General features: G+C 38.3%; 1 protein-coding gene across 1 annotated transcript in view; it reads right to left on the bottom strand.

Annotated features, from left to right (window-relative positions):
* The window catches only part of KCNH5 (potassium voltage-gated channel subfamily H member 5), a 2,144,936-nt gene that overhangs the window by 1,205,875 nt on the left and 919,900 nt on the right, over window positions 1-19,161 (bottom strand). The window contains 1 exon segment of the mRNA XM_044074556.1: window positions 14,030-14,459. Within this exon segment, the coding sequence (XP_043930491.1) occupies window positions 14,030-14,459 (430 nt within the window).

Here is a 19,161-nt window from a genome sequence, read left to right as displayed (position 1 = left end):
ATCTCTATGAATTGTTTTATCAAACTTCTAACTTTTTTATTTAATTAACTTTTCTGTAGTTTGTTTCTTTCATTGATCTTAATATGTCTGTCCATCTCTATCAAATCAAGCAACTCTTCTCTTAGATCATTTTCTTCTAAATTGAGGCCACATTCTTTGTTCTCCATTTCCTGAGGGCATTCTACAGAAAGTTCCAGTGCCACTTTCTCATCAATTTCAACCTGTGTCATCCGTTGCTCTTTCATATGGGAACTCATTGGCCTATCACTCCACAACACTGACTGTGTCAGAGTTACCACAGTTTCCTGTTCCTTCCCTTGCTGTACAACTCCAACTGAACTTTGGTATTGGTTTCCTGTGGAAAGCTCCAGTGTATCTTCATATGGCAACATATCAAATGTTTCCTGCTCCACTGATTTCTCCTTAATTTGGGAATGCATTGCTCTATCCTGCTATGATGTTATCAAAATTAGATTTTCTACACTAAATCTTTCACTTTGCAGGAAATCCATGACCTCAGTATCTATTTCTTTAACTTCTCCATTTCTAATTCTCTTTTCCACTTTCTTCTTTGTTTTCTTATTTTTTTTGAACTGTAAAATTTTCCATATCCGGATGCCTCTGGTGATGCTCTTTTTGTATTAATTAGTTTTGCTTTTTCCTTTGCATAAATTTTGCACCATATTAAATCTCTTTCTCTTTCCCATGTCCATATTTCTTCTTCAGATGTCTCCTGCTCCTCCTGTTTCTAATTACTTGGGAGACTTGTTGTTCTATCATGCTGTGATACAACCTCTGTTAGACTTTCTACACTAAATCCTTCACTTCACAGGTATTCCATAACTTCAGCTTCTATTTTTTAACTTCTGCTTTACTAATCTTTTGTTCTACATTCCTCTCTTTGTGATCTTATTTTTTGTATTGTGAAATTTTCCATATCTGGATGCCTTTGCCTGTGTTTCTTTTCGAACATTTTTGGTGCTGTATTCTTATATTGATTAATTTGGATTTTTCCTTTGCAAAAATATTGCACCATATCAGATCTCTCTTTCTTTCCCATGTCCATATTTCTTTTTTTATACATTTCAAAGATATCTAGATTTTGTTCTTTATATTTTTTACACTTCCTCAACTGCTTCTTTTTCTAAACAGCCCAAGGTTTCTTGGTCTACATAATATTTTTCACAAATCTGTTGCATCAATGAGCATAAATTTTTATTTGAAACTTCTGACAGTTTTCCTTGTGTAAGTATTTTTCTTTCCTCTAATTTCCCTCAATCTTTTTGCGTATCTTCTGTCTGAAAACTCTGAGCTTCTTGCATAGCAGCAGCAACACATACTTTCTTTCTTATCCTCAGTAGTTCACTCTTTCATCATTATGGCTCTATTCTGGCCTGTCAATTTTTGTGAATTTTGTGGACTACTACTTCCTTCTACAACGGGGGGGGGGGGGCATCCTCCCTCCGGCCTGGCCCCATTATATGGATGTTTCTGTGGGTTGAGAATTCTACACTGTCATTTTGACCATTCCTGGCACCTACCAGGATTGGGCATTTTTTTATCCTGGGTCTTGTGCACCCAGCTATCTTTTTTATTGTTTAACCTACCACTGTCCATGATATATGCTATATGAAATACAATCTGTATATCAGTATTTTCTTGGTGAGATTTTGTGAAAAACAGGGTCCACCTCATAAAGGTACCCACCAAGACTTGAGGATAAATTCCATTCCAGCAATGCTACTCTCCTTAGCTTGCTGACTTATCTCTCCATTCGGATCTTGCAAAGACTTATTTCTCAGACTCCATAGGGGAGTCTATGTGCATCCTCTTACACATCCTCTTTTGAGGAAACTCCTCTGTGTGATGTTCAGGGGCGGTACTGGAAGAGAGGGGGAGTTCGTCTAGTGGGAATGTCTGGAGGCTAACTGGAACTAGCTGGCCCTGTGGAGTAGGTCTCTTGGACTCAGAGCTTGGGACCAATAAAGGGAAGGGGATAGGATCCAAGACATCAGGCAATGGTTCTCTAAGAAAAAGCCCCTTTCCACCACCTTGAATGCAGAGAGTCCAGAGGAAACCTGATCCTCCCTTCGCGGATCCAAATTTTCCAAAGAAGGCAGGTCGAGGCCACCCCCAAATCTGAGCCTCAAGGGAAGAATCAGAACCAAGCTGCTACGGGCTGTGGCTCTGAGAGGAGGGACACATTCAACAAAAATGGAGCCAAACTCAACCCCTCGGATCTGGCACCAACATCTTGGCTTTGAGAACCGCTCCAATCCAAGGGTATCAGAACAGAGCCAATCAGGAAAATCCTCACAATCTGATGCCAAATCTCTCTGAGATCTCAGATCATGGGACTCTGAAACCACAAGTTGTATCAGAGAGAGAAACAATGGACTTCATAGGTGCACTCACCGATCCCGAAGGGGACAGAGCTGGAAGGACCCCCATCTGGATCTGAGCTGTGAGGAATTTATGCATCATCCTATCCACATCCACCTCTGACAGATTTCTGGAAGATCTAGAAGATGCTGTGGTGGGGTCGAGAGTGTTTCTTTGGAGTCTGAAAAAGTTGAGTGGGCAAAGAATGGGAAACAGGTTTCAGTACATACTCTAGCATAGAACTTCTATGGACTGAACTAGTTCTCAGATCCAAGGACTTAGGATCCAAAGAAGAAGTAGATGGTAAAGGGGATATGATGACTACAGCCAAACCTTTCTGATCTGATGAAGTCTTTACATCTGATGGCGGCCCAAGAGGTTTTGAATACAAGAAGGTCGGGGTGAAAATTTTCTAATTTTTTCTAGTGGCTCCAAGGAACCCCTTGGGGACTACAGAGGAGATCTCTTCCTGATATCTGAAGAAATGGCTTTGGATATTTTAGAGGGGTTTTGAGGCCCAGAAGAAGCAGAAATCAACCTTTATAGAATCAGTTTATTGTGCCTGTCCAATATTGCTCTGGGATTAAAGGAAGCACAAATGGAACAGGCCATATTAAGATGATCTGGTCATATACAATAAATGCACATCTTGTGGGCATCTTATGCCTACAAGAAGTGCACTTTTTACATCCAGTTGATTTCTCCAACATGGCCAAGGAGAATATCACAGAGTTAAGAAATAAACAAGTTCACAACAGTAATAGTACGAACAACTACTTTACTTACTTTTGTTTAGACAAAAAACAGGGTATGAAAAGAAAAAGGGAAAAATACCAGCTATGGTATACAACAGAAAACCTAAAGGTAAGGAAAATGTACCAACAATGGTAAGAAGACTACTGAAAGTTGAGTACAAAGTTAAGAGAAAGGTACGGGAAAAATCCTAATGCTAGTGAAACTAATAGGAAGGGAAAAAAAAAGAAAAAAAACCTACAAGATTTCAGAAGATTTATCTAAATAGACTACTTGATATTATAGGTTCATAGGTTGGTACTAGGCTATCGGCCCTAGGGCCTATGCAAGCCTAGCCATAACAATTCCCTGGATATTTCTTCCCACAATATTTACTTCTCCAGGCCCCTATCTACCAGGGCGACTGACATGATATAGGTTCATAGGTTGGTACTAGGCTATCGGCCCTAGGGCCTATGCAAGCTTAGCCATAACAATTCCCTGGATATTTCTTCCCACAATATTTACTTCTCCAGGCCCCTGTCTAGCAGGGTGGCTGACATGATATAGGTTTATTACAAGAAAAAATACTGCTTACAATGCTCGAGAATGGAACCAGCATCTAACAACGAAGGTGGCAAATGAGATCTGAGGCAATGGGGATAGAGTAGGGCATTACGAGTAGAAAGAGGAGCTCAAGAGCTGGATCTGAAGGCTAGTATTTGTGGATCCAAACTTATTAGTGAGAAAGAATGAAAATGGACAACACAGATGCCTAGTTATGGTGAGTACATAACTCATAAATCTTTAGTGTCTCAAGTGACCAAACATACCCGAAAATGTTTATATGATGCAAAATATTCCTTCAGATTTAAAGGCCCAGATTAATGCTCCCTTGGACAAAGAAGTTTTGTTTGGCTTTTTGCAGCTAAGGCCTTAAAAGGTATGATGTAAGAGGGAAGTGTATTCAGTGGGTTAAGTTGATTTTTTAGTTTTTCATTCCAAAGTACATCATAAACAATCCCTCTAGTCCTGGGTCCTTTTTCAGGAAATTCTTCAAACAGTCTTTGCAAAAATTGGTAAAATACAATATAAAAAAAAGTGAAAAAGGGATTCAGAGAAAAAAAGGAGAGTGAAGTCTCAAATCTATCCTATACCAAAAAAAATGTATGACTATATACTTGCCCCAAACCCTACCCCTCCCCACTTTGGCCATTCATTTAGTCTAAAAACCAATCTGTCTCTTTTTCCCTCTTTGGAAATAAAATACAGCAGATTCCTGGGTACTGGAAATAGTTCAGAATAAATACAGGTGGCACTGTAACTAAGTCTCTCCAAACCAGGAGTTCTTCCACACAAAGAAAATCAAAGTCATCTGCTTCTTCTCATTCAATCTCAAATGTTATCTTAGGGTGTCGTAGAACCAGATCTGATGTTGTCTATTTTCATGTGATTTTAGGTTGTCAGATCCAATCACATCTGACCTTGCTACCTTCTTCCCAAGCTTTGGATGTGAGGTCCTAACTCCCCCTAACCTATAATTTCCTCCTTCATGCAGAATTAAAAGCATCTTCTAGAGCTCAGCTGAAAGGTGGAATGGCAAGAGGCTTTGGAGCAGCCACATGAAGGAGTTTAAAGTACCTGTTTCATGCATCTAAGATTTCTTTTATTCCCTTTGAAAGATGTCTTTCATCTTAGCAATAATGTCAGAAAAAGACATTTCTGCAGATGAAATCAGAGGAAATATTCTTCTCAGATTCGGTTCTAAAGTACCGGGAAAGGAGATCTAGGAAGCATAGTCAGGCAGTAGCATAGCTAGACTGGGCGAAAGAGGCAACTGCCCTGGACACAAAGTGTTGGGGGATGCAAATGGCAGATCTCAGTCACTCATTAACGAATGCTAGCTTTTAAAAGCCAGTATTGCATTTCTGGTCAAATCTAATTTAATGCTCTGTGTGTGGTCTACCTGTAGCAACTGCCAGTTTGCTATAGTTTAAATGTAAAAAAAAAACACATTTTTCTTTTTTTTGTTAGAAAAATCAGAGTACTAAAGTCTGCTCCGTGTGTTGTCTAAACTTCATCAACTGCTTGCTACAGTTAAATCTAAAAAAATATTTTTTTTCTTTGTTTTGTTAGTAAAATCAAAGCACTGTAGTGCCTTGACTGTGTGGTCTACACTGTCCATAGCATTTGCTTGTTGCATTAATTTTTACAATATGTTATTTATGTGTATTGTAGTTTTGAATGTGTGAATTAATTGTTGTAAATAAATTTTAGTAAGTTAGTGTTTTTATATTTTACATTATATAATGTGTGTTTTTTCTGAATGAGACCTTTAACATTTTTGGAGGGAAATAGGTTCATAGGTAGGTACTGGGCTATCTGCCCGAAGGCATATATTAGCCCAGCCACGTTGTGCGGTATTCACCGCCCCTTTGGTTAGTTCCCTAGGCCCTTGATCTAGCAGCTAGTACCTTTGGCCCTTATCTAGTAGAGCTGTTGGTATGATCCCTGGTGCGAACTTTCTGTTACCCATCCACTCAAGGTTCCTCTTGAAGAGTGATAGTGAGGGGTTCTGTCTTATGTAGATCGGGACCTTGTTCCATAGCAAGGGAAGTCTTTGCAAAGGGAATCTATCCCTCCAGCATGTTCTATTCATTGTTGTGCTGACGTTTATATCCCTAGAGCATGTAGCTCGAGTAGATTTGGTTTTGCTAAGATGGAGCATGTTCTGGGTTGGACATGGCTCTGTATGTTAGACAGAAATCGCCTCTAAGAAGGCGGTATGCAACAGAGAAAAGCCTTAGTATTTTCAATCGTGCTGCATAGGGCAACTGTTTGAGGCCAGTAATCCTCTTAGTGAGGTACCTCTGTGGTCTCTCCAGCTGCTGGAGATGCCTGGCCAGGTGCATTCCAATTGGTGCATTGTACTCAATAATGGGTCTGATCAGGGAAGAGTAGAGGGGCACCACTACATCTTTAGATCTTGATGCGAACCCTTTCATGATCAGATGGGTCACATAGAAGGATTTTCTAACCACCTTGGCAGCATGGTTATCAAAGGAAAGCTGACAATCTACTTGGGTCCCTAGATCCCTTATTACTTCTTCAGATTTCAGGGGGTTACCTCCTATGTGGTAGTTTGTGGGTACTCTGTTTTTTCCAAAGGGGATTACTACGCATTTTTTAGTATTTAGCTTGAGACCATGCCTTTGACACCATGCGTCACTCTCATTAAGGCCCTTCTGGAGGATATCCATGTCGGCCGGAGACTCTATTAAAGCACCCAGTTTGCAGTCGTCCGCAAATTTGGTCAGCCACAGCTCTTCAGTGCTTGCCTGTACTTCTGAGAAGTATATGCCAAACAGGAGGGGCCCCAGGACAGGGCCCTGAGGCACACCACTCGTTACTGGTCTGGATTCGGACATAAATCCCGCTACTCTTACTTTGTAGGATCTGTCTGAGAGCCAGTTTGCGATCCATCTTGTGACGTACGGGTTTATGCCCAGGTAGGTGAGTTTATCAATAATACCCGAATGGGGAATGGTGTCAAATGCTTTAGAAAGGTCAAGGTAAGCTGTGTGTACCTCCTTTCCCTTATCTATAGCCTGAGTAACTGTCTCAAAGAAGTCCACCAGGTTCAGGAGGCATGATCTGCCCTTGACGAAGCCGAAATGTGTGGGGTCAAGTGTTTGGAGGTTCCCAATCTCTCCATTTATGAGTTCCATAATGATTCGCTCCATTGCCTTACAGATCAGACTGGTCAGGCTTATTGGTCGGTAGTTCCCAGGGTCGGTTGTGGGCCCACCCTTGTGCAGCGGAACCACCGTTGATGTGCGCCATTCTATGGGCACATATCCTGTCGAGAGGCTGAGACTGAACAGGGTATTCAGATGCGGGGTTAATTCATTTTGGAGCTCGTGTATGACACAGCCCAGGACACCATCTGGTCCCATGGAGGCAGTGTTTTTAGCTTTAGATAGAGCCTTATTAACCAACGTATCAGTAATAATTGGAGTTGCACAATCCCCTGGAATAGTAATAGGCCCTGCAGGTGGTGAGGGGGGGGGAATTTGCACTGAACCTGTCAGCCAAGATGTTGGCAATGTCAGTGGGGTCAGTGTATTTTGTTCCATTTTGTACTAGCTCAGAACAGACCTGAGCGTTGCCATTTAGGTTTTTGACGTAACCATAGAAGGCCTTATGGTTATCCATGGCATCCTTGGCAACTTTCTTTTCGAAACTGGCTTTAGTTGACTTGATGAGGGCCCTCATTTTCTTACTAATGCTGATCAGTGATGATTTTTCTACTTGAGATTTGGCCTTTTTTTTGTATAAGTCTCTTCCTTTTATTGTATAGTTTGCTTATGGCCAGAGTCCACCAGACTGGTTTCTTCTTGCTTGAGGAAGGAGTCTTGGTTTTATTTGGGATAGCACGGTCCATGCAATCCTGAAGATGTATATAAAGTGCCTTGGTGTAGGATTCTGCATCCTGGATATCATTATCCTTCTGCAAGGGAATACTGAAGCTTTCCACTTCTGATGCAAGTAGTTTGAAGTTTGCTTTGGAAAGGTTTTGTCACATAACCAAATGGGAGAATATTTAATAAATGTTTTTTACTACACTATATGCATCTGAAGAAGTCTTTGTAATATATTAAAGACAAAAGCGCTAAAACATATGTACACATTGCAGTTTGTTTCTTGAAGTTATAGTAGCAGTTATTGCTACAGTTTCATTTCCACATCATTTTGGTCTTTTACCTTGATTATTTATCAAGTCCAGTTTGTGGCTTTTCCATTTGAGCAGTTTTTTCAAACGTTTCTGTGTTTTTGCTTCCGCTTTTGGTTTTAATATTGGTTTACATTTGGAATGGAAGCCAGCAACACTTCGGCAGTCCATTTCTTTGATGGTGGCTTAGAGGACATTCTGGATGTGACTGTACATTCAGTACCTTTGGAATTATTGGAACTAAGTGAATCTTTGGGAAATTTAGTTTCCACAGCACAAATGGTGTTTACAATGTTGCAGAATAGCAATCCTGGTTCTAAAATCTGTTTCAGTGATACAAGTGGGTTTGTCAGTATTTCTGGTTCTGGACAACAACGGATTGATCCTAGACAACCACAAACTAGTGGAAATGGCAGTTTAAAAGGTAAACGACCAAGAACTTCTGTGTTTTCATATGTCAACATTCCGTTTAATGTAGAGAATATTACAGGGGTGAAAGTAAATCTTTTTAATAATTTAATGACAGTACAAGTAAATGCTCCAGTATTTACTGAGTCTCTTAAGGAATGTAAACTCAAGTTTTTTGAGCTAGAAAAATACTTGCTCAAATTTAAAACTTTAGAACTGTAGGTTTTCTAATCAAAACATTGTATCAATGTGCAACAAGCTCCATTTGGGATAAAATGTTTTAAATTTCCCAACGGAATTCAGTATAACAGCAAGTTGTACTTAAAACTGGTTAATTTGTTTAACAATACTGAGCTTGAGATGATGAAGTTACAGGCAGATAATTATAAAGAAGAACTTAAATTGCTCAAAGATCATATTAAGAAGACTGATGAATTTATTCAACAAAATAGGGCCAAATTGGATAGACAGTGTGCAACAGCTGTTGAACAGAAACGTAAAAAGGTAAACCGAGACTGTAATGCTTATGCAACTGGTCAAGGTTTTCCGTTAAAAAGCAATAATGACAAAGAAGTGGGGAATATTGTAGAGACTAATCAACAGGTAATAACATGAAAAATAATGTTATAAGAGACATTGAACATAACAATACTAGTTATTATCCTGCTAATAATATTGCAGGAAATGAAAATAGTAGTGAATCTAATACTCATTCCACAAGGGGAGATATGCTGATGCAGTCTGTACATCTTCTCCTTTTCAGAACCCCAAGGGATGAACCGTGGAATAAAGCAACGGACACTGAAAGGCAAACAAAACAAAAGGCAGATGGAGGGGGAAATAAATCCATTTAAAAATGTGAATTATAGTAATTTTTTGGGTGTAATTACAGTGATTTTATGTTTAAGGTTACACATTTGATGGTGTTAATGGAAAGACTGTCATTTGTTCCTTCATGTAGCAAGAATACTCAAGCTATATATGAGGAAATTGAATTTAGAGTATACTTTACATGGTGTGGATATTGAGAGAGAGATATGTCTCTTTTACATAAAAATGTTCTTTTAATCCTACACTACATTACACACTTCATTTTTAGAAGCATGTGAAAAGGATATTAGTAGATTGTTGCCTTCTCCGTTGCTTTCCATATTTTATAATAGGACGAAAGATGAGAGACAGGCATTATTGGATCTTAAACAAGTCAGTATTTACATATTATGAAAATAGACAAGAGGAATGGGATAGTATTAATGAATATCAATGACTATAATACTGTTATTTTAGATACTTTGTCTGATGCTGATTTATATGAGGCTGTGTCCTTGAATGAAATTAATGGTCATTTTAGGGATTTAAACAATGCATTATTAGGCCTATTATACAATGTAGAAATAGACATTAAATTATTTTAATTGTAAAAAGTTGATTTTCAAAAGTTAGGTAGGTTCTTTGGAATCCCTAAAATACATAAACTATGTGGGGAAGAAAATCATCCACCTTTTAGACTGATTATTTCTAAGAGTGGTACAAAAACTGAGTTTATATCAATATTTCTTGATTCGATTATTAATCCAGTTATACAGAAGTCAGGCTACTATCTGAAATATTCATGGGCATTATTAGATGCCTTGAGACAATACTGTTTTTCAGGAAAAGAAAATTGTATGTTTACACTTGATGTTATTGCAATTTATATGGCAATCCCAAAGGGAGAAGGACTTGATTATTTTAGAGATTATACGCTTGGAATAGCAAAGTTAGATAATACATTTGTTAATACTTTTTTTACATTAACTGAATGTGTTTTAGGTAATATTTTTTTATATTACACGAAACTTCCTACAGACAAAAAAGGGGAATGGCAAGGGTGCCAGGATGGCATAATTAGGGTTGCCGCCTTTTCAAAGGCCCAAAGTGGGAATTTTTTTGAAGAAATGTCAGATTTTGTGGGACAAAACATACCCCTGACCAGTACAAAGGATAGAATTCACTTTTTTGCCAAAATAAACACTTATTCTTGTAGCATTTGAGTTGCTTGTGTCATTTCATACAACATTTAGGTGATTCAGATACAAAATAACTGTTTTATCCAACTATTAAAGAAAACTTAGGAAATATTTTTGTCCTAAAATCACAGGACATTTGCCATTTTTTTTAATTTTTTTCACAGGACACAACTGCCTAAAGATGGACTGTCCCTCGCAAAGTGGGACGGCTGGTAACCCTAGGCATCATCATATGTAAATGCTGTCACGTGTGGATGGAAACAAGAACATTTGCTTATGTACTCAGAATAAATTTCAAAATGTGGGTTTTTATAAAAGATACACAGATGATCTGTTTTTTTTGTGTGGCTAGGTAACTATGAAGAGGGTGATATATTTATTAATGACCTGAATTCTAGTACTAGTTTTTTGAGATTCTCTTTGGGTGGAAAAGGTGTGAAAATTTATTTTTTGGGTGTGAACTCACAATGGATGTATTTTTAGGCAAATTTGAAAGTAGTGTACATAGGAAAAATACTTTTGTTAATAATTACCTTATGGCTAATAGTCAACATCTGAATTTTATGAAAAAGAACGTGGTCAGGGTCAATTCATTCAGATTAGCTGGTTCATTAGTTCAGATGAATCTTTTTATAAGGAGGTTCAACATCTGAGAAAGTTATTTACAGATAGAGGTTACTCAGAACTATACTTAGATCAGGTGGTTGAGGAGATGGGGGTTTAAGAAGTTCAAGATTTCCACTCATTTTGTTAAGTGGAACAACTAATTCTAACTCAGGCATTATTAATAACAATGTCAATGGATATGGTGAAAATAAAAGTAAAAACTTTATTGGATTTCAATTACCCATTTCCATGGATGCTAATAGCATTAGGAAAATTATGAATGAAAACTGGAAGATAGTTGTAGGCAATAGACATTTGAATGAAGTTCTGGGAAATAAACCAATATTTTTCTGTAAGAAGGAATGGGATTTGCAGAAGATCTTTGAACATATTAATTCCCAAGGAGAGTGTTTAAGGAAGGGGATGTTCAAATGCAATGGATGTAAACAATGTAGCTTTATATATGAGGGTTCAGACGTGATTTTGAAACATAATGGTTTACAGATATGGTCAAAAAATAAATTCACATGTGCATCCACTTACATAGTTTATCTGGCCATTTGTGACACATCAGAGTTTTTATGTGGGAAAAAACATCTGAAAATTAAATAAGAGACTATCAGAGCATATCTTGGATATAAAAAATAAAGATGAAAAAATGCACTTGTCAAACATTCACTTATATGTAATGATTTTAGGAAGCTTATTTTTTTATTATGTTAAACCAACACCATTTGGGGGTGATTTTAACAACTATATAGAAGTAAAAGAAATAAACTGGCAAATCTTTCTAGACACTGATAGATTGTCAGGTTTAAACGAAAATATTAACATCAACTGTTTATAGAAAATTTAATTTTACAGTATGCTATTTATGTGTATTGAAGTTCTGAATGTGTGAATTAATTGTCTTAAATACATTTTAGTAAGTTAGTTATTTTATATTTTACATTATATAATGTGTGTTTTTTTATGAATGGGACCTTTACCATTTTTGGAGGGAAATGTGACATGACTAAATGGGAGATTATTTAATGAATGTTTTTTGCTGCACTACATGTTTCTGAAAAAGTCTTTGTAATAGATTAAAGACGAAAGTGCTAAAACATGTATACATGTTGCAGTTTGTTTCTTTAACTTATAGTAGCAGTTATTGCTAAAGTTTTGTTCCCATGGCATTTTGATCTTTCACCCTGGTTATTTATTAGGTCCGATGTGTGGCTTTTCCATTTGAGCATTTTTTTTTCAAAAAGTTTCTGTTTTTCTTGCTTTCGTTTTTGGTTTTAATAATTTTTTAAAGTAAAACCTGTGAGCTGTTATGCTCCTTGCAGGGTATAAACTGCAGTGACTGCTTGCTACATTTGTAGCAAGCAGTTTGCTACAGTTTTAAAGAAATAAAACATTTTTAAATAAAATGGGAGAAAGGAGAGTGACGATCAAGTTAAAGAGACAGGACCTGATTGACTCCTACATTTCAGGAGCCCAAGGCACCTGATAGCGAACATTTTTTTTAATCTTCTATTGAAGAGCTGGGGCAGGAGGGAGTGGGCATGTATATTTGGTGTTAGGGCACAGAGATGGAACTTAATTGGCTCCTGCATTTTAGGAGCCCCAGGTACCTATTTGCAGATTCTTTTTTCTTTGCTCTTCACTTGAAGAGCTGGGGGGGGGGCTAGTTTGTGGGACAGGCACAGAGTGCTGGTTGAGCCAGCTACACCTCTGTAGTCAGGAACCTCCTCTATCTTTAACAGGGAGTCACTGTCTGAGGGTGAGGGAGACCTTTTGCTTTTTAAATAGGAAGTAACTGGAGAAGAAGACTGTAAAGACTGAAAGGCTTTGAAAAGATTCTTTGTAAAACTATACCATGCTACAGTAGTTTCTTTGGCAGAAGGGATGATGGAGAAGAAAGGTGCTTGGTCTTTTGGGTTTGATTTCTTAGGGTATCTAAGTGATAGACCCAGAAATGTCACTAAACAACAATTGTGGGATGCTGTCTGACCCTTCCAAGAGCACAACACTGGATTCTCCCATCTCGGCAGTAGCCATACATTTGATCTTTATGGATGTGTCAGGTTCCTTAGCAGCATCCCTTAGAGAAGCACCAGAGGGATGAGGAATATCAGATGAACAGTCTGAGGACTCTAACAAAGTCAGACCAGAGTCATCCATTAAAAAACAGTGAAAAGAGGCCAAAGGCAAAAGTTTTGGAAGCCTCTTTAATGGATTGTCTTTACTTAGGAAATGGAAGGTGGACATCCAAGCATGTCAAGCTGATATCCATAGATGTATGAATAAGGGCCTTCAGCCATTGATTTTCAAGAAAAATATTAAGGCTGGACTTCTAATTATCTTGAGAGCAAAAGAAAAGAGAAGACAAGTAAATCTGGCAAGAGCAGACATTGTGTACCTCCCCTAGACAAATAAACAGGTTGTGTGGAACTATTTATGTGGTATCTATCTTCCACAAAGACACTTCCCTTTTCTCCTAGTCAAAAGCAGAAATTTTAATTGTATTCAAAAAAGGAATGAAATATCCCACAGGGGTACTTATCTGCCCAAAATATTGAACAAGCCACCACTGAAACACTGAAGATGCAGCAAAGACAAAGTCTGACTGAAATCTTCAACAGCAAGAAATTTCTGATTCTTGGTGAGTGTAGATCATGTCTAATTTTATACCAGTGCACCCCATGCTGTCTTTGACATATGATACATGTGGAAGTCTCCCAAAGTTTTCGTATACTGGTCATCCAATCCTTGGCAGGATGTGTCTCCTATAGCTTCACACTACTGCAACATTGATCTAATGAAGAACATCAAGCATTATATATTTTTCTGCATACAAAGTATCTTGACTGATGATAAAATGAGTTATTACTACTGCTAGGCATAAAATACTTGACCAAAAGTGGCATAATTATTTACTGCAAAATTCATTAACCAAAAAAATCAATACATCTAAAGTGTCATCAATTCTGAACTTAGTGGCTGGCACATTATTAAAACAATTTTAAATCAATATCATATTTAAAGCAAATGAATATGCAAAGAAGACCTGTGCAGTTAGTTAAATGTGATTGTAGCTTAATAACCTTAAGATCTATGCAACAGTGCAACTTACCTTAAATAATTATAAAATTGAAGTTATATATGTACTTACATCCCACCATCATCATGGCAACTGAGAATATTTTTTCTCCATCAGTGGTTGGAGCTATGTTCCCAAATCCAATTGTTGTAAGGCTTGTCATGGTGAAGTAAAGGGAAGATATGTACAAGGAGTCTTTACTGGGCCCCCCTTCCCACTGGCCTGAGCCACTGGTATTATAACGAAATGGACTACCAATGCTTATGCTCAACTGGTACAGCCAGCTACCATTTTTTATTGTGTTGGTGGCTTCATCAATTACTTCATAGTCTCCAATGCTATACCAAATGCATGCCAGCCAATGGGCCACAAGTCCAAAAACACAGACAAGTAGTACAAGTACTGCAGCTCCATATTCCAGGTAATGATCAAGTTTCCTGGCAACACGTCCCAGTCTTAGAAGTCGAACAACTTTTAATGAGCTAAAAAGACTGCTGATCCCCTGTAAAATAATACATAATTATAATTAGCATATCATGAAAAAGAAATGCCATGTTCATTGGTGGCAACGTGAAATGCTACACTATAATACATATAAAACAATACTGTATTTTGAAAAAAAATATGTTTTGAAATTAGAAAGACTGAAAACGTATACAGTTGTGCAAATAAACTTACCAAAACAGTAGATTTTCAAATATATCACTGTTGCAATAGCCTAAGTTATATGGGACATAGCCTTCTAAAGATAAGATTTTTGGCCAGTATCCAAAGCTTTTGCATGCCTTCCACAAGCCCAAAATGAATATGCTTCTAGCCTGTCAGGAAAGGAGGCTAGAGCCCAAATGTACTTAGCTATATGCTAGAAGAAATGTAGGGATAAGGGGATCCCCCCATGGCAAACAGATAAGGTAAGGAAAGGAAACAAGTACCAATAAACACATACAGAAATCAAGAATGGGGCAGGAAGGATGGCATTTACACTGCAACAGTGATCTATTCGAACATACGGTAAGTTTACACAACTCTGCTATATTCATCATTAGATTAGTGTTGCAGTAACCTAAGCTACATGGAACAATTACCAAAGCTTAGATAGCAAGGGTGGAGGAAGAAGGGTCTGAGTACAGGAGCCCTTGGAGAATAGTCCTAGCAAAACCTACTCTTGATATGGAGAAGGAGTCAATCTTGTAATGTTTCATGAAGGCATGTGCAGATGACTGAGTTGCCACCTCTAGAATACATATGGAGCCCACCCCTTTCCAAGAAATTTCTAGAAACAGCAATAGCCCTTGTTGAGTTTGCCTTGACCTTGAAGGGAGATGTCTTTCTTTTATGAAAATAAAAAAGTGGATAGCATAGGATAGCCATTTGGAGATAGTCTATTTTGACTCTGGTTGCCCCTTTTTCTTGCCTCTATAAGAAATGAATAGTTGATTTGAAGTTCTAAAGTTATTTGTAATGTCAGTTTGGCATCTGAGTTGTCTGTGGACATCCTTGATTTTTTAGGGTTCAGGAAAAAACACAGGGCGATGTATAGCTTGAGTTAAAGTGAATTATGGTGTCACCTTAGGCATGAAGGAAGACTTGGTTCTTAAGGATACCCTATCCTAATGAAAGGCAAAATAAAGCTGAATTACCATAAGACTGTTTACCACTTGCATACTGTCTTAGCCAAAATCAGAGCAGTCAGTAACACTATTTTCCAAATACTTTAAATCAGCCAGGTGAGTTGGTTCAAAAGGAAGCACTGTACATTTTTCTACTATAAAGTTAGGATCGTGTGGATTAATGTGCAGTACCCTTTCAAAAACTATTTTGTCTGAGACAAGAAAGAAAGTGGGGCTAAATATGAGAGGCAAAATAGCCAAACAATGGATTTTAATAGATGAATACGAGATGTCAGATTTTTACTACTCACATAGATATTAAAGAACCAAATGAGCTGAGTTAAAAGGGTCTTGGCTCTTTTTATGGTACCAACCAGAAACTCTCCTCCACTTGGCCAAATAAGATTTTCTAGTAGCAGGTTTCTTAGCCTCCTTAATACCTGATGCATGCCCTCTAAAAGTAGGTGACTGAAATGGAATAAAAATTCTCTTATTCAGGCAGATGAATAATTTGCAGGCTGAGATGCATCAGAAACCCTTTGTCTTGTGTGAGTAAGTCCAGCCTGTGGGGAAGTTTGTGGTAATTGCCTTTGGCTATTTTCAAGAGATGGGAGAGCCACTGTTGTTTGGGTCAGAAGGAACGTAAAATATTTTTGCAGAGTCTTTTTGGATCTTTAAAATAACTCTGGCTATCAGGAGAAAAGTGGGGAGGGGAGGTACATAGGAACATTCTCATACATGGGAAAGATAAGTCACCTCTCATACAGCAACATTTTTTCAACTGCCTGTTGAGGATGGAGCAAGCAGATCTACTTGAAGAGCTCCCACAGCTGAATTACCTCCTGGAGGACCAATGTGTGTAAATTCCATTCACGGCGGTCTATTCTAGTCCTGCTCAGAGAGTTTCATTGTGCCCTGTGAGAATGTACGTAACCTAGAGGGATAGTTTGTGTTGGTTTGTTAGTTCCTAGGCTATCATACCTGAGCTGCAAAAGTGGTAGAACCTAGTTCCCCCATGTCTGTTTTTGTACCATGTGACAGTTGCATTGTTTGTGATTATTTAATAGAGATCCTGGAGTAAACAGATGATTTAAGCCTCTCAGAGCACTTATCAATGGCATCATCTCGTTGATATTTATACGCTTTGTTTTGAAATGATCACAAAGACCCTGGACCTTGCTTCACTTGGATACAGCCTCCCAGACAAAGTCTGCTGCAACCATAGCTGCAGACAGTAAAGGGTCTAAGAGGGAAATTGGAAGACACAGATAAAGTCTCAACTGTGGTGCAGTGGTTAGCGTTGCTGCCTCACAGCAAGAGGTTCTCTGGTTCGATCCTCGACTGGGGTGCCTTCTGTGCACAGTCTGCATGTCCTCCCTGTAGTTGCGTGGGTTTCCTCTGGGTGCTCCAGTTTCCTCCCACATCCTAAAGACATGCTGTAGGTGGATTGGACACTCTAAATTGGCCCTAGGTGTGAGTGTGTGTGTGTGTGCCTTCTGTGGAAGGTTGGGTGCCGGGCTGGCAACTCAACACCGTAAAACTCCACTGCCAATCATGAGTGGACAGGTGATCCACTGTGGTGACCCCTAACTGGGAAAAAGCCAAAAGAAGAAGAAGAAGATAAAGTCTCAACTGGTCTATCCACCAATGAAGTTGTGTTCTGACACAATTCAGTACAGGGATTTGAAAAGACAGAGGGTGCTGGTGTTGGATCTTACCTGATTTGAGAAATCAGTGAATTTTTCTCATGAACAATCTGGTGACAGGTAACATAAGAATTGTAGATGCCATGTATCATGATATCCAGAGGAATTGCTTTGCTGTAGTGTGAGGTTGCACAGAAAACTTAAGGACTTGTTCTTAGAAAAAGTTTACTTTTTCCTGAGACAGGAATACCATCATTTGTGAAGTGCCTAGCAGGTATCCTAGAAAAGCTATTCTGTGAGAAGGAATGAGAAATTACTTTTCCAGACTGAGTCTGAAATACAGGCTGTATAACATTTCTGACAGAGAGGAGAGATTTTTCACAGCTCTGAAGAGAATCTGCAAAAATACGGTAATCATACAGCTAGAGAAAGATGAGGATGCCTTGTAGCCTGCAAAAAGCAATCTCTAATGCTAGACATTTTGTGAATACCCTCGGAGCTGTGAACAAATCAAACAGTAAGGCTGAGAACTAAAAATGTGAAACAGAAACCAAAAAAAAATAAATCTTAAAAAGCCACCAAAGTGGATGGGTATATAGTAAGATGAATCATTTACACCTATAGTTGCCATGAACTTGGAGGGGAATCAGGGGGACAGAGAGACTGCATTTTTTAAAACTTTTTAAACTCTGAAAACTTTAAGTAGAGATTTAGAAAAGATGGGTCCAAAATTGGTGCCAAGGTTCCATCCTTCCTGAGTACCAGAAATATTCTTGAATAGAATCATTTTTCTTTTTGATTTTTTGATACAGATTTTATTAAACCAGGGGAAACTGGGGAGCATGTGAGCAATGATGGGAAGTAAAAGGCAGGTTTGATTTTCTGGATTAGTTTTAATTCCTAGGTTTAGATGAATATATATAGGTTTATAGATTAGTACTAGGCTAAATGCCCTTGCAAGCCATTTTAAGCCTAGCCAATTATCCCCTGTGAGATTCAAACCCTGTACCTTGTGTTTGTAAGGCAAACACTTTCACCATTAGGCCATCCTCCCAACCCTGATTGCCATATGTATTTGTTCTGAATGATTTTTAATTTCCATGAATATGCTGTAACCTGGTGCCATAGTAAAAGATTTAGAGACAGATTTAGATGGCTGCCAGAGTGGGGAGGGGATGGAGAGGGACAACTGGACCTGAAATGCTCTTTCCACTTTCTTAGAACTGCCCTGTCACTACTTCTTAAAGGTTTACTTTCCTGAAGGTTTTTGTGCCTGTTAAATGGTCTCCTTTAAGTGGTCCAGGAGTAGAAGGGAAATATCTACTGTATTTTAGTATTAGCTGTCCTCTTTCACCAAATCTCTTGAGAACATTAGGAGATGAACTGGCAAACAAAATCTTTTTATCCTTGTGGGGAGGGGATACATTAGGAATTTCAGATTTGACATCCTCTATTAAATTTGGGTCCATAACCATGCAAATGTGTACATGACTGATCCAGTAGCTGCACCCCTGGATACTGCATCAGCAGTTATCATATGAGCATCTCAAAGAAGGTTTGGTAACTCAAGTGACTAAGGAAAGCACTGAAACTAAAGAGGCTTTAAATTATGAACTAGGTAAGTCAAAAATAGCTGTCTTCATGTCAGTTAAAGATGCCAAAAGGTATTTGTACATATGAGCTTGGAAAATCACTGTTCTAAAGGCTAAGACTGAAGAGGTGTAAACCTTTTTTTTCTGAATTTGTCAAAGGCTTTGCTATCTCTGTCAGATGGAACTGGGTCTGAGACAGCCAAATGTTTAGATACGGATGTTTTTGTTAATGAAGTAACTGAAGTGTCAGCCTTGGGGTTTTGGAAGAAGTACCTTGTACAGTTTACCTGGTTTCCTAGAAGTGGGAGTCTGACTATCAGGAGAAGTACTGGCATAATTGAAAGCATCTTCAAGTA

Source organism: Protopterus annectens, chromosome 6.part0, assembly GCF_019279795.1.
Source record: "Protopterus annectens isolate FY-2018-M chromosome 6.part0, PAN1.0, whole genome shotgun sequence".
In the NCBI taxonomy this organism is placed as follows: Eukaryota; Metazoa; Chordata; order Ceratodontiformes; family Protopteridae; genus Protopterus; species Protopterus annectens.
The sequence above is the reverse complement of the archived record's forward strand: the minus strand, read 5'-3'. Positions and strand labels throughout refer to the sequence as shown.